General features: G+C 39.9%; 1 protein-coding gene and 1 long non-coding RNA gene across 2 annotated transcripts in view; both read right to left on the reverse strand.

Moving 5' to 3' along the window:
* Positions 1-976: 976 nt before the first annotated feature.
* Positions 977-3,297, reverse strand: LOC131308261 (uncharacterized). The gene is made up of 3 exons (XR_009194394.1): positions 3,176-3,297; positions 1,335-1,450; positions 977-1,216 (listed from the first exon to the last, which is right to left on the reverse strand). It is a non-coding gene; the product is annotated as an uncharacterized LOC131308261 (long non-coding RNA).
* Positions 3,298-3,831: 534 nt separating this feature from the next.
* Positions 3,832-16,322, reverse strand: part of LOC131308260 (protein-tyrosine-phosphatase PTP1-like) — a 30,693-nt gene continuing 18,202 nt past the window's right edge. Inside the window, exons 5-6 of the mRNA XM_058335131.1 lie at positions 3,948-4,605; positions 3,832-3,858 (exon numbers count right to left, since the gene is read on the reverse strand). Of these exons, the coding sequence (XP_058191114.1) occupies positions 4,462-4,605 (144 nt within the window). The 3' untranslated portion in view covers positions 3,832-3,858; positions 3,948-4,461. The remainder of the gene's footprint in view (positions 3,859-3,947; positions 4,606-16,322) is intronic.

Genomic DNA, 16,322 nt, shown 5'->3' on the forward strand with positions numbered 1-16,322 from the left:
AATTTATCATTTAAAAAGGAATTCTAGATATTTAGAGACAAGCGATATTTAGAATACTGCTCCTCACCAATCACCAATTGCCGAGAAAAAAAAAAAATCACCAATTGACACTTTGTAGCAAAAGCCAAATAACATTACAATTCGGGGCCCTACCTGGTAATTTTAACAGATTTGCGATTTAGTGGATTATCTTTTGACTTTGTTGACCTAGAAGTTACTATTCTTTTTCCTCGGTGAAAGTTAGTATTGTAAGACTAGTTAGATCAACGCACCTTAGAAGAGTTAAACTCTAGACTTCCTTACTCCTGGCATTTAAGTGAAGCCCTGATGATGGCGTTGGGCAAAGGCCACTTGACTAAAACCTAGCTACTGTTATAAGCAATAGCAAAACAAGAATAGTTTTTAGTTACAAATCTTCCTGGATCTCTTACCTCAAGTGCATAGAATTTCCAGAGAAAAACTCCCCCTCAGACTGAAGTAAAAGTTTCAAGGAATTAGATCATCTCTAGTCTTTAAGTTGGATTGAACAGGACAGTCCAAAGCTGGACCATATATTGGTATAATCAATGGTTGGACGAACAAAATCCGAACGGAAGGTTCAAGTTCCTATCCTGTATCCCTGTGATTGGTTGGAGCCAGCCAAATCTGTCTTTCCCATGCTCATCACACCAGCTTGATGGACAGGACTTCCTTGGACCACCAGGGATTTTTTTCGCCATGGTACTGGAAAGACAATGTATTGACATAGACATTCCTCAATTGCCGGAACATTATGATCATCGATATATAACACAGGCAGACGAGATGAAGTAATCCATATTGCAGATTCGAATAAATTTCTCATAAATGTCCCAACTATAATAATCAGGGATTCAAGGTCGTCTACAACTTTTTATACAGTTTTGTGCTTTAAGGTCGGAGTGGATTCATTGTTCTGCTCTCCTGCTCAGATTCTAAGTCAGAGAAAGAGGATAAATGGACGTGAAATAACTTCGTTCGGCTAAAACAATATCACATCATCCTTCGTTCAACTTTTACAGCTGAAATAAAGAAAACAATATCACATCATCCTTCGTTCAACTTTTACAGCTGAAATAAAGAAAGTTAAGAAACCTGATGGAAGCAGTACAGCTCAATCTTGACTTTGGACCAAACATGGCTGGACTATTCCATTTTTGCAGCCACAACTTCACCAACAAAGTGCAAATTAATATAGCTGCAAAAACTAGGATTGGATTAGCATTGCCTTGTATAGAGCCATAGACAACAAAACACAACCAAGAATCAAAGTACTGTCATTTACATGGGGATTTTAGAGCAAGTAAAGCAGAAACCTGTAATGACACCTTAAGTGTGGATTGGAGATTTATATGACCACCTGTCTTGTGGACTCTGAAATGAGGTCTTCAAGTTCATCAACAATAGCTTCGTAGCAGAACTGGTATTGCTCCTAAAGAACAGTGAGTTGCGTATCAAGCCAGTTGAGGAAGAAAAAAAGCAAACGAAACTTCATGGTCAGTGTAGGAATACAACAGCATCGGAATTTACTTATTACAGCTCGTCCTATCTTCAATTCCACATGGTACGAAAATATAACAGTAAATGGTTCTCTCATATATATTTGATCACTAACCAGCAAGGGTATCAGAAAGGGAATTACATTGTACGTGGTTGAAATAAATTCCTACAAAACTTCCTCTGGGGGCCGGTTCGTAACCTAAGAAATTGTGGCTAGAATTGCACTAAATCCCAAGACTCGTCAACAAGCGTTACTTTCATGCATAACTTCCATACCAAGGTTAGCAAGGTTAATGGTATCAGCCCAGGTATTGATCACATTTCTTTTGGTTTTATAAATTCTTGACAACTTCTAATCGCATGACATTGAGAAATTAAACATCCAAACTAAAATCGCATGGAAAACAAACCTTGTCAGAAAGAATTACCAAACCACACAAACATGCCCCTTGAAATTTCTGAAGATTTTGTGAGAGAACAAAACAAGGACATGCCAATAAAAGAGTACAATAAGCATTTTTGCCGTACATGTTCACATTCCCCATTATGACAATTTATCCAGGGACAGAGCCCATAAGATCGTTCCTTGTCCTTCTTACTTTTTTTTGTACTTATATTTTTCTGCAACGATTATCCAGATGTCGTATTTCTCTGTTTGCTGCTTATATATTGTCAAAATAACATCTTGATACTTGTCATAGTAATACTTTTAGCAAGGAGAAAAGAAAGATGCAAGTGTTGACAAACTAAAACCTTCTTTTCTCGGGTGATTTTTTAAGGAGGATTGATTCCTCCTACCACAGTTACATTATTGTATGAGATACTGAAATGCATTCATAATATTCTATAATGGGAACGCAAATACAAAAATTTTGTTTCCTAGGAATTATACCTCTTGAGAGATTGTAAGAATTTCTGGGAATGAAGTCTTGGTCCCTGTTTGGATCATGGATTTGTGTTGGAATTTATGGAGGGAAAGGAAAACATCACAACAAGAGAAGAGCGTGATGAAGTAAATCTTGTTAATTTATCTCACCAAGGTCCACCAATCCATGATCTAAGTAATTTCTTGGGAGACGAGTAGACCTTTAAGGGAACCAGTTATGAAGCCGATAATTGCTTTCTAGGGTATAAAAGCATTAAAAGTAGGAAACATCCAAAACTAGCCTTGACTATATCAGGAAACATTTACTGTTGGAGTTTGTCCCACATTAGTTAATTATCTCCTCCAAAACTAATATGAGTCTTGGCGGCCTCTCCACTCTTTGTCAATTGGTTTTGAGGTGAATGCTTTAACAATTACTTTCACCTCTTGTCAATAGATGTGCACTAGCCTACACATCAAGGAAAAGCAGCGAAGAGAGACAAAACAGAATATAAGGGACCCTCATAACTGTCGCTTTTAATATCTTTGACACTAGTACTTTCCCCAAAATGTTTGGAAGGCTAGTTCTACATAGCATCACCCTGATTTTCTCCCCAGTTCACATTGTACTCTCAGGGATTAACAACATACACAGTTATCGAGCAGCTTGTGATGTTAGAAGCACCAAATAAAAAAGGAGATATACCGATGTTTTATGAAAGACAAGACTTGAAATATGAAGCACGAAATCACATTAAAAAAAATGAAGCACCAAATTAAAAGGAGATTTACCGCTGTTTGAACCATTCCCATCCGCTGTGACCTAAACAAGGTTACAGTCTTAACAAGGTCCACAGCAGACATATCACCAACTAGAACCCTCTGGATTGTATTGTAAATTGTGCAGTAAGTTCCAGTTCTCCGAGGTTTTTTTAAAATTAATGTGGATGGCGCTTGGACAAAAGGTTCTGGGTTGGGTGCTTTTGGGGTAATAATAAGGAATGAACTGGGTGCTTTTAGAGCTGCTGCAAATGGAAGATTGAATTGGTGTTCTAGCCCCATGGTTGCAGAGGCATTAGCTGTTCGAATGGGGGTCCAACTGGGACAAAATTTGGGTCTGAGGAATGTGTTTATAGAAGGTGACTCACAAGCGGTTATCAATATGATTAACGGTCTAGTAGTGGTGAACCAACAAGTGAAGATTATTATTGACGATATCAAGGTGTTGAGTAGTTGTTTTGCGTCTTGTATTTTCTCTTATAGCCATCGGTCCTCTAACTCAGTTGCGCATTTGTTGGCTAGTAAGGGTTTAATTGGGTTGGGGTATAGTCATTGGACTGAGTCCCCACCCGTTTGGCTTCTTGATCCCTTGTCAAGGGATGAAGTGTCTTCTTGATGTATTGGTTTTGAAGTTATAATATCATTAGTTATCGTTTTGGCAAAAAAAAAAAGTTCCAGTTCTCCCAATACCTGCACTGTATAACAGGAGAAAATATCTCAGGAATATGTGGATATTTTGCTTCCTGAACAGCAGTAGGAGGACAAGTGATAAACACAAGGTAACCTGCAATGCACCACAATTGGGCCTAGAGTGGGTGGCACGTTGTAAGTTCTCTTCAATATTTCCCGGACTGAATGGGTGTTCTTGGGAACTCCTTGATCGGGCCATCCAGGATATTGAATATGCAAAACAGACGGGTGGCTCTCCTGACTGCAACATCAATAAACAGTGAGGAAAACAGAATGTTACCCAACTTTCTTACAAAATGCAGTGACTTGTGATGTAACTGCCAACATCTATAGTCTGTCAAAACATTCTTTTTTGGCAGGACAGCTCCAGTGTTGTATAGTGGAAGTTCTTTGTAATTTTTCAGAAAAAAAGTTTCTAACATGTACTCAGTTTTCTTCGTCTTGAAGAAAGAACGATGCTTGGTTATGTACTCTGCCTAGAGTGATTTTCAGAACAGGTATACATTGTTATGTACTCGATGATTAGCCCACCTTCGGGTTTAAATATAGTAGGTTAGAGTTTATGTCGACAATCTTTCAGGTTAGTGCTGTGAATCACATCAAAGCTCTTAGCTTACCTCTTTATAGTTCACCTCCATATGGAGCACTACTAAGTTAGTATCAGTAGAGCTTAACCATTTAGTTGCGATACAGATATTACCAAATTCTCTGTGGACATCCTCTGTCTGAAAATAGTCTCCACATTTTACTGTCTGCACAACTAGTTCATTATCAGAAGATTTAAAACGAAAATATATCTATATATCTTACCATTCACAGAAAAAACCAAATGAAATCATTACATAAGCCACTGATGGTAGAAATTCTACTTCCAAGAAGGATTATTAGCGTGAGGATTAAGAGATTTCATTGATAAGATTCAGAGAACTTCGAAGTTCATTGACCAACCAACCAATCACACGCATACATAGAGATATTCTTATGGCTCTCCAGAGAACTAGTAAACTTTTGATGTTGACTTTATCAATTATAGGTTTAACTTTGTAAAAGAAGACATAATGTGACAAAAATTACAAAAAAAAAAAAAGGGCTACCAAAGAACCTTGTCGAAGGAATTTATTTGACAGGTTACAAAGTTCTACGAAACATGAACATAGAGATTTTTGATCTTTCCAGAACTTGTTCTTTAAAAAAGGACATGATCATCAAAATGGGATGTGACCCATATGAAAAGCAAAACAAAGTAAAGCACTCTGCAACAATATGGCAAAGGTCTATACCTTCCCAACAATGCAAAGCAAGGCCTATAGAAACAGAGAGAATAATATACTCAATACCCCTGCCATATTCAACAATTTCTATATATTCCAAAATTTTGGGGGCTTACCACACCGACGTGCAACTAAATCAAATAAGCAAAAGTTTACTTTTATAATATGTTAAATGGATTCAGCTACAGGTGTTGGAGCAGGTGCACGTCAAACCATTGGATTTATCAACTTTGCAAGTCCGCATGTGATTCTCCACAGATTCTAGAGGGCACAAAACAGCACTTACACCACCCTGGGCATAGTTTGTGTTGCTTTCATGAGGCTCAGCTTTAGTAATCACTGCAACAGTTCCATGTTTGGCAACTTCAAGAGCATAGCGAAGTCCAGCAACTCCACTACCAATCACAGCAAAGTCGAAATACTTTGTTGTTCCATCTCTCAGACCAGATGCAGTGATTGTTCCAAGGGGCTTTGAATTCACGTTAATTGCAGTTGCTCGTCACTTTTCATAATATACGGAATCAACTTTCCGTACACTACCGATATGTGACTCATGCCTAGACTTGGGGTCTCACAGAATCAGAAGTTTAGAACCATGCCATCCAATCAGATTCACTTTCCATACTAAAATACACTGACAATTGAATCAATTTGCAGAGTATGGCGTGGGTGACACGGCTTCCACCATTGGGGATGTATATAGCTTTGGCATTCTTCTATTGGAGATGTTTACTGGCAAAAGACCAACTGATAGTTTGTTTCAAGATCATCTAAATCTTCATAACTTCATTAAGAATGCTTTGCCAGAACGAGTGATGGATATTGTTGATCCCTCCATTCAACTGGAGCACAACAATGGAAGTTGGATCAACGATTGTATGGTTTCCATTCTGAAAATTGGAGTTGCATGTTCATTGGAATCGCCAAGAGATCGCATGGAGATGGGAACCGTTGTGAGGAAACTGTGGAAGATAAAAAATACTTGGGTGAACGGAGGGTAGAAACATAAGGATGTTAAAAAGATTTTGCAACATGGAAGCCAAAGGTATGTACCCTATGCTCTGTCACCTGTTCATAGATCTCAATTACTTTTTTGTCATTATGTTTCCCTTTTTCTTGCTCTTTCCCTTCATTTCCCATCAGTTCATGTAGCAAATATGAGTTTGAGCGAGTGAACTAAAGCACTTACGCCTTGGCGTCCACTGTCCAGGATTACCAATGCCCTCCAATGGTGTTAACCTCCACAATATGTTGTTCCAATAGCCTGTTGCGAACCCGCTTTCTGGGAGGGGTAGATGGCGATTCCCCCAATCTTTCGTATTCACTATGTATAATAGTTGTTCTGCAGTCCATGTGGGAAGTTTCCAACTGCGATTGCAGGCTTAGGATTACTGTTTATGCCTTGTAGAACAACAGCATTATAGTTTTGTGTTCTCTGTTTCTTCTCCCGTTTTCGCTGTTAATTCTGTTGTTGAAAATCAAGGACACTTCTAGAAGGGAGTCATATACTCCTCGGCTACTCGTAGACACGTACATGGTACTTATTATGCAAATTCAATACTTGAGATTGATTTATCCGTAGTTTCAAGAACACTTTTGGATACTTTGAGTTACAAATCGAAACTCTTTTATGAAATGTAGACTGTGACATTCGTCGCATAGAATAAGAGTACAAATGCCTGGGTACGTAAAAGTATAAATTTTTAATATCTAGGTAGCTTTTCTGTAGAAGAACAAATTAGTAGAGTACCCTACTTGTTCATAATGACACGTGTGTGTACTCAACTCGAGTTCCATACACTGGCTAATAATATGGAACTAATTTCTAATTATTAATACCATACTTGTTCATAATTCACATCTTTTTCTTTTTTTTTTTTGATATGGCAAAACGAAATAAAACAAAGCAAAAGTGAGCTAACACAGTCTATCTTGCAAAAGTTGACTCTCTATGCCAGACGGAATACAACATGGAGAAAAGTTAAAATTCATAGCTAGCTAGCTAAACGATTGGAAGTTAACCAGTGAGCCACTTAGTCGTTTTCCCCGCAACACCGGGAAAAGACCCAATTTGTCGAAGACGCCCACTGTCGAATATCCTCCACTAAAGCTGAAATCTCCCAAGGGCAAAGATAAGTATCACTCTTTAAGCAATCAATCACCACGTTGCAATCCAACTCAAAAATTGCATCGGACAAACCCACATCCACCGCCATACCACAAGTTTTTTGCAAAGCCCAAGCCTCAACAAAGATCGTAGACGAAGCCATTATTTTACCACACCTCCCAATCTGAGCCAATCCACCATTATCCCCTAGCAATAATGCCAAAGGCAGCTGCGCTACAAGAGGATTTAAATGCTCCATCACAATTGAACATAATCCGGAGGAGGAGACCGCCTCTGTTCCCTCCTTGGCTTAGGGGGGCCAACATTTGCTTCCTTGTAAATCGCTCGTAAATAATGGAGCTGCACCCCTTCCAGCTTTCAAGCAAGAGTTACTCCGGAAATAAATCTCTTTTAGCACTCTTGCCCAAAAGTTGTTGGATTCTTGATCAATCTCCAAAAATGTTTCGCCAAAGGAGCACAGTTGAATGCTTCAAAGTCCTTGAAACCCATTCCTCCCATACCTTTTGGAGCTGTCAATTTACCCCAGTTAGTAAACTAGGAAATAAACGGGAGCAAAACTCCTTGAGATCTCAAAACGCGAAGCACAACGCTATGAAGAACACTTGATCTCAAAGCTCCCCTCCCTGGGGTTTGTTATCCTGCACGTAGTTAGTAAACTAGGGGATTGTTGATATGAGATAACTAACACACATTTACCCAAAAACTAGACAGCAAAGAATGGCAAAAAACAGGACACGGCTGGGGATTCAAAGCCTAAAAGAACAGGACACAAGGCTACGTACGGAATCTACAAATATTGTGGCGTTACTTAATACTTGCTGCGGTGGTGTTTACAATTTTCATACTAAAAAATGATGTCGCTGTTGGAATTTGCCTTGAATTCCGTCGCGAGAGCAACAGCAGAAGCAGAAACCAAAATCGGGCACTTTCGGTAATTTTAGCCCAGGCCATTTCCAAATTTGCCCGGGCTGTTACAGCCACGTAGCAGTCAGTTAGCTTGCAATAAAATTGGCCCCGGCAAAAATCAAACTGGCCCGTGCGGTTTTGGCATTTAGCCAAGGCGGTCCTCAAATCGGCCCGGGCCATCGTGATGGCTGTTATGCGCGAATTTTAGGATTTTGCCCGGTTTTTGGTCTCCTATTATAAATAGGAGGTTTGGGAGGCTGCTTATGTATGTTCTTTTTTTCAAGGGCTTAGATATTAGGATTTTGTTCATCTCTTAAGGTTCCACAAGGATTTGTGTCTTCCTTTTGGGTTCCACCAAAGATTTGTCCCTAGATAAGGGTCATCATTTAGCCCGAAGGCCAGCGACCCGCTCAAACCCGGCCCAGCCCGCCAGGCTTTTACCCGGCCCGAGCCCGTAAAACGGGCGAGCTAGCCAGGCCTATAGTTTGTAATGGGCGGGCTCAGGCCTATGAATTTTTACTCAGCCCGCCAGTAGGCCCGGCCCGTGAGCCCGCCCATGGTACCCGCCCAAAAGCCCGCCAACGGGCCCGCCTATTAGCCCAAAATCCCACAAAACCCTTTCTTTTTTCCCTTGGTTTAGTTTTGCCCAAGGAAATTTAAGCCCACCCGGCTTTTGGCCCGCCAACCCGCCAAAAAGAAAAAGCCCGGTCGGCCCGGCCAATGGGCAGGCTTGGGCAGCGACTTGGCAAGCTGGGCCGGCCCGGCCCGGCCCGATGATGACCCTTATCCCTAGATATCTATTTGGTGCTTCGTTGAGAATTATGGGTATAGCTGGCTCTTTGTTTCTCTCTCCGTTTATAGTGAATCCTCTTGCTCTTTTCCCCATAGAGTACGTTCTTGCTTTGTGCTTGAGCGAAACCACGTATATCTTTGTGTTATTGTTTATCGCTTGTTGATTTGTTATATTCTCAATTTCATTTTCGGCACAACAAATTGGTATTAGAATACTGGGTTTTCAATCCGAGGCTTTTGTTTCTATTACATACTGTGCAATTGGTGATCATTTCAATGTCGACTTGTTTTGAAATTGCGAAGTTCGATGGGCAGAGCACTAGCTTCAATTTATGGCATATTAAGATGAAGACTTTGCTTGTTTAACAAGGATTACACCAGACTATGTTGGGGAAATCCAAGAAGCCTGTTGATATGCCGGATAATGTGTTTGAGGATTTCGATGCGAATGCGCTCAGTTCAATTCAGTTGTGTTTAGCCGATGATGTGCTTCCCGAGGTTGGGGAGGAGGATACGGCTGCCGGTATTTGGTTGTAGTTGGAAAGCATCTATATGACGAAGTCTCTTACCAACCAGTTGTATTTGAGGTAGCGCCTTTATATGTTTCGTATGAGGGAAGGTACACCTATTTAAGATCATCTAGATGAGTTGAATCGAATTATTATGGATTTAAAAAATATTGATGTTGTGATTGATGATCATGATCAGACCCTTATTGTTTTGTGTTCTTTGTCTGCATCTATAAGCACTTTATTACTACCTTATTGTATGGGAGGGATACGATTTCCATGGAGAACGTTAAGTCTAGTTTGTATTCAAAAGAATTGAGGAAAAAGGTATATGGTGAGGGTGGTGATTTCGATGCTTAGGGTTTGATGGTGCAAGGAAGAACTTCAGAGAGGGATAATGGTAGTAGAGGGGTTTCTAGCTCTCGTTCCGCAAATTAGGCTGAAGTAAAGTGTTTTTACTGTAGGAAATACGGGCACATGGTGAGAAATTGTCCTAAATTGGAAAATAACGATAAGTTTGAAGAGAAGATTGTTGCTGGTATTGTTGAAGATGACTCCGATGATTTACTTTTGGCTTTTTCTATGAGTATCAGTGATGTCTGTTCGAATACCAAATGGATTATGGACTCCGAATGTTCTTACCACATATCTTCAAATAAAGATTATTTCGATACTTATGAATCGGTCAACTGTGGTACAGTTCTTATGGGGAACAACAGGACCTGTAGAATTGTTGGGATTGGAACAGTTAAAGTTAGAATGCATGATGGTTTTGTGAGGACGTTGTTTGGTATTCGGCATGTGCCCGGAAGAGGAACCTTATCTCTTTGGGTACTCTTGACTTTTTAGGTTGGAAGCATACCGCTAGGGTTTCGAAGGGTGCTTGTGTTTTGATGAAAGGTCAGGAATCGAATAACCTCTATGTGCTTGATGGTAGTACGATTTTGGGTGCTACATCTTTGGGTTCTTTGCTTCGCCTTCAAACCTCGCCTTCCAATAAGGTTGAAACACCCCAAGCGTAGGGCTAGGTCGTCGATAGCATAATATCCGGAAGTCCGGGATCGTACCCACAGAGAATTCGAATGTAGCTTAATCGGATTGTAGATTTTGTAAGGTGGATTGTGGCGTTTAAGACGGCCAACTTGGTTTTGCTTTTAACGGTGGAAAATTGCCAAGGCAAAAGACTAGGATAACGCCTAATTAACTTAAAGGAGGCAAGTCTAGGGATCGTCTAACCCTTGACTTAAGTCGTTACCGGTTCTCAATTATAACTCAGGCGAGAGTCACGACCGCGTGCTCACGCCCGGAAGATTTAGCTGTAAAAGACTACATTTATCGGAAGATGTGATTAACCGGAATTAAATCAACCTATTTTTGCTAATGTATCTAACACGTAGGGGGCCACGAGCCCTCAATATGTCGCTTGCCAAGACCGCTTGACTAAACTTCATACCAAGGAGTTAACACGCCTCGCTTAGACCAAAAAGACTAGGTTAATGAAATTCCGAAAACCAAGATTTTAAGCCCAAAGGTTTGAGAACCAAATAACCACCTAAGTGCTCGGGAAAGATTACCCCGAGACTTGGCCTATCAACTACTCACACATAGCTAAAGCATAAAAGAAAGCATAAAATCGAGACATGACTTTTAACCGATAAAAACGAAAACAAACTTGATATTATAAAAGATCTAGTCCGTAGGAACAACTTTAATAAACGAGAAATTAACAAACGAGAATTACTTACTTGAGTTCTTAAGGAATTAACTTGAAAAGCTTAAAAGACCATTAATGGAGGAAAAATAAAAGCTAATAAATACCCTCTATATCAAAGGGAGAGAGAAGACCCCTATTTATACACAATGGGTTTCTCTCTCCTCAAATATCTAAAAACATACTATAAAAGGCAAGTATTCCATAAATGGAAAGCCCAAAAAGTAGCAAAATATCTGGCCGAAGGCTCTCCGTATCGATACAGAATAAGCAAAGTATCGATACCACATCGTTAAGCTGAAAAGGCCAATCTCCCGTAACAATCCCGTATCGATACAGATTATGGCCGTATCGATACGGGAAGCTCTGCTTGGAAAGGTAACAAACGCGTATCGATACACCATAAATTCGTATCGATACGGGATGCTTATCTCTGGTTCTTCAAGCCAGCCTCCCAATCTTGACACCCGACGACCGTTGGCTTGCCCGATGCTCCTCGCCTTCGTTCTTTGGTCACTTTGGCACAAGTTCCACCGGGCGATGATTCTTGAATTAACTTGGGGGTTGACTTTGCACTCAAAATACGCCTTTTAAGGGCGTTTTGCCTGAAACACTGAACAAACTACCTTACGAGCAATATTGACTAAAAACGACAAATAATAGCTAAAAGCACTTCTAACTAATGGACTTAAGCACCACAATCAAGCAATCTTAGGTGCGTATCATTCTTCATCAGTGAATTCGAGGTTGACTTGATGTTGGGTTTTTAACTCCGTGGTGGAGTTGGTAATTAACTCCGTGGGGAGTTTGAGCAGATCTTCGTGTGTATCTGGGAAGGATGCGTTGGGTGGGAGGTGCCCATTGGAAGATGAAAGCTCAATTTGGAGGCATGTGCGGCTTGGTTTCCTAAGTCATGTTTACAAGGTAAAGCAGGTGTGCTCCTTCCTCGTATGTGCCGTTGGTGATTGCCCCGTGGGGTGCTTTTGGGAGAGATGAGCGATTGATGTAGAGGATTGCCTATAGTGTTGAGTATGAGGGAATTCAAGTCCAGGTGGAGATTTGTTGGAATTTGCCTTCAATTCCATCGCGAGAGCAACAGCAGCAGAAACAAAAATCGGGCACTTTCGGTAATTTTAGCCCGGGCCATTTCCAAATTGGCCCGGGCCATTTCAGCCGCTTAGCAGTCAGTTAGCTTGCAGTAAAATTTGCCCGAGCGAAAATCAAATTGGCACGGGCCCTCGTGATGGCTGTTATGCACAAATTTTAGGGTTTTGTCCAGTTTTTGGTCCCCTATTAATAGGAGGTTTGGGAGGCTGCTTATGTATGTTCTTTTGTTCAAGGGCTTATATATTAGGGTTTTGTTTATCTCTTAGGGTTCTACCAAGGATTTGTGTCTTCCTTTTTGGTTCCACCAGAGATTTGTCCCTAGATATCTGTTTGGTGCGTCGTTGAGAGTTACGGGTATAGCCGGCTCTGTGTTTCTCTCCCCGTTTATGGTGAATCCTCTTGCTCTTTTCCCCATGGAGTACATTTTTGCTTTTTGCTTGAGCGGAACCACGTATATCTTTGAGTTATTATTTATCGCTTGTTAAATTATTATATTCTCAATTTCGTTTTCGGCACATCAGTCTCAAGGTTAAAAAAGACGGCTCTAAGCTTTGAAATTTTGTGGTGTTCTTTACGAAATTTTGTAGTTAGTTAGAGGTATTTAATCTAGCCGGATTTGACGTCACGGCTAAGGATCAACACGTAGTTAGCAGGTAAAGTTGACTATTTCTGACACAAAACACGTATATATATATATATATATATATATATAACATAACTCGAGAACACGATTGCTAAACGGGTTTGGGTCAGATTCACCCTGCATAACCTGAAAATGACGCGGTTAACCTGTTTATTCTTAAAGGAATGCATCAGATACTTGCAGTACTCCTCACACATCCAAAATAACACCTCAAAAAATCCTCCACCTTGTACCCCTTGATGTTCTTAACTGTGATTCAATAATACCCGCTCCTGTATCATTCCAAGTGCACCCATTGTGCAGCTCTCCCTTCACTTAAACTCCTCAATTATAACTGATAAACACATAAAGGTGTATATTTTATTTCTAATTTTCATTTTGTTAGAACAATTTGGTGTTTTTATTTAGTCTTATTTGATTTTCTTTTGCGAAGATTCCATGGGGCTAGAAGCATGGGAATATTTTTCCATTTTCCATCCAGTCTTTAAGACCAAAGCACGTTGAGTCTTCCTTTATTGAGTCGTTCTTTCTTTATAAAAGGAGAAGTGATTTTAGAAGACTTCAGGGAGCACTTTTGGGGAAAAAGAAAGAAGAACGAAAAAAAATAAAACATAAAGAAAAAGACTTCTTCAAGTAAAAAGAAAAAGACAAGAGAGAGAAAGGAGGAGGAAATTCTTCAAAGGCAAAAATTAGTTTTAATGATCTCCTCCATTTTCATGACAAAAATGAAAATTCATGCATGCCATATGTACTCGTGAGTAAGATGAATTGTACACAAAGCTGATGGGTTGTTGTAACGATAATTTAAACATGATTCATGCCAAACTCTCAAGCACATGATTGCTTTTGAAGATATTATTATAGCTTGTAGCTATAGTATAACATTTTTTTTTTTTTTTTGTTTTTGAAGAGCAAAAACGATTTTATTAAAATTTTGAAACAAATTACAAAAATTAAAAGGATCCTAAGAACGAGGCATCACAACGGCGCAAAGAGAGAATCAAAAAATGGCAATCAAGCATGCTGCTGATCAAGTGCCGACTGGACCCGAAGATGAAATAACAACAAAAGATTGGCGAAAGGCCAACCAAGATAAAAACACCCATAGAAAAGGACTCTAAACTAACTCCTCAAACTATTAAACATTAATCCGAAGCTAACATGGCTCTATAACGCTCCTCTTCTGTTTTCTCCATTCAAGCAATCATCCTGATCACATCCTCCTCCTCCTCACCATTGTAACCCATACCTAGAGTCTTCTCGAAGTCCAAAACAGCTCGAGCCTAGCTCGTCGAGAGGCCATACTGATTCTATTGCTATTATTAATTTCTTCAGATGATAATGCAGTTGCTACTGTCGACCTGAACATAACACATTTTTTGTTTCTTCTTGCCATCTCTTTTCTTTGATTTCGGAATGCCCAACATATCTTCAATTGACTTTTGTTTCCATTTTGTTTTTCCAGTAACCTCTAGCGCTGAATTGAGAGCCAACAATAACTGGATATATCGTGCTTGGTCACATGAATATATAAAATCATGAGATTGATACAAAGATTGTAAAATTTATTGTAACAAGACTAGCGGTGGACCTGTTGGTCCAAATAGCAACCCAAGAGGGGGGTGAATTGGGTATCTCAAATATAACGCGGAATTTTAAAAAACTAATTGCAATCTATTCAACTACAATTATAATTTCAATGATATTCTATTCTACTCATGCGATATAGATATGCAAAACTGAAAGTAAAGAGAGTAGGAAAGAGAGAATCGAACGCAAGGATTTATAGTGGTTCGGTCCGCAACTTCACGGCCTAGTCCACTCCCCAAGTGTCCAACTCGGGATTCGCTGCAGTACTATCTCCAATATTTACAATCTTCTAGCTTCGCGGGTGCTAGACAACCTTTACAACGAGCAATCTATCCCCAATCGCTCCGACTAATTTTGACTCCGGTGCTAGTCACACCTAACCCAACTAGTTTTGACTCCGGTACTAGTAACACCTAATCACCAAGTGATTTTCTCTCCAAAATCACTCACAAAAAGATTAACTCTCACAGGAGTATGAATAAGGGTGTAGAATCCCTTTTACAATGAAGATCAAAATACGAACTCTCTCACACACAAGTGTATAGATATCAAGATGAAGTGTAGTTGTATGTCTGATAGATTTTCAAGTGATGCTCACAGCAATTTCCTTCGAAAGTTCTCTGTGTAATGCTTCCTCTTGCTTCTCTTTTTATTCTTCAAAGAATATGACTGTTGGAGAACTTTTACCGTTAGACACAACAGGCTCCTCCCTTACCATTCTTGATTTCTTCAATCAGGAAATCAATCTTCCTTTTTTTTAATGAGCCCATCATTTAGCCGTTAAAACCAATTTAGGTAGCCAATCAACTCTTGTAGTTTCCATTTCTTTGCCACTAAAATGTGCAATCCATGCATTTGTAACTTGGGAAGCTCCATTAGCCGATGGAAATATAAAATCATGAAACCGATAACTCATCCATTTGAATCAATCTCTAGCCAATTAAGTTAGGAGAAGATTTGTCAATAATCTTCCTCCTTTCAATTTATCTTAGCTATTGAAGATAGTGATTTGGTGTAGCAATGTTTCCAGTGTACTTTAACCAAATCCTACAAAATAAACATGTATTCAAATGAGTACCAAATATCACAATATTAATTATATTTCAATTCCAAAATATTTTGTTATCATCAAAATCAATAAGATATTCTATAGAAACCTTTGGGCTAACAGGACCCAACACCCTAAGATTCCATTTATTTATTGAAGAAATCTGAAATTCTTTAATTTTCTTTAAACTAGTCCACACCTCAAAACACCAAATAATTAGCCTTCCTTCAGTTAGTTTAGAAATCAATTTTCCGTGTAAAAGTAATTTGTTCTGATCTCTGAGGTTTTTTTTTTTGAATAACAGACAATTTCATTGCTCATAAAAGAACAGAAAATTGCCCGCGTGAGGCTACAGACTCCCAAGCACCAGAGCCCGTCGTTGGGTTCGCAGACCACAACGACCGGGTTATCCAAGGACGAATCCCCAAGGCGAGGGAAAGACACTCACAAATGCACGTGAAAAAAAGCTCCACACAGGGATAATACGCTAAAGGTAACGAGGACAGCAGCGGTAATTTGACCAGCCTCACCATCCTCCCCGTCGCGCAACTCACTGAGGGAACAGAAACACCCACAGAGGGTGGAGAAGGTTCCACGCAGGGAACAGACCGCTCCGAAACCGGAGGGAAACCGAAAACAACAGAAAATAAAGACAGAAAATAAAAACTCCGGTCACCCACACTATCACCGGAAGCGCCGCCACGGGTCCGGCAACTTATTCGCCGGAGGAGCCAAACCACCACAGCAACTACACAACACCCCAA

Source organism: Rhododendron vialii, chromosome 11a (assembly GCF_030253575.1).
Source record: "Rhododendron vialii isolate Sample 1 chromosome 11a, ASM3025357v1".
Lineage (NCBI taxonomy): Eukaryota > Viridiplantae > Streptophyta > Magnoliopsida > Ericales > Ericaceae > Rhododendron > Rhododendron vialii.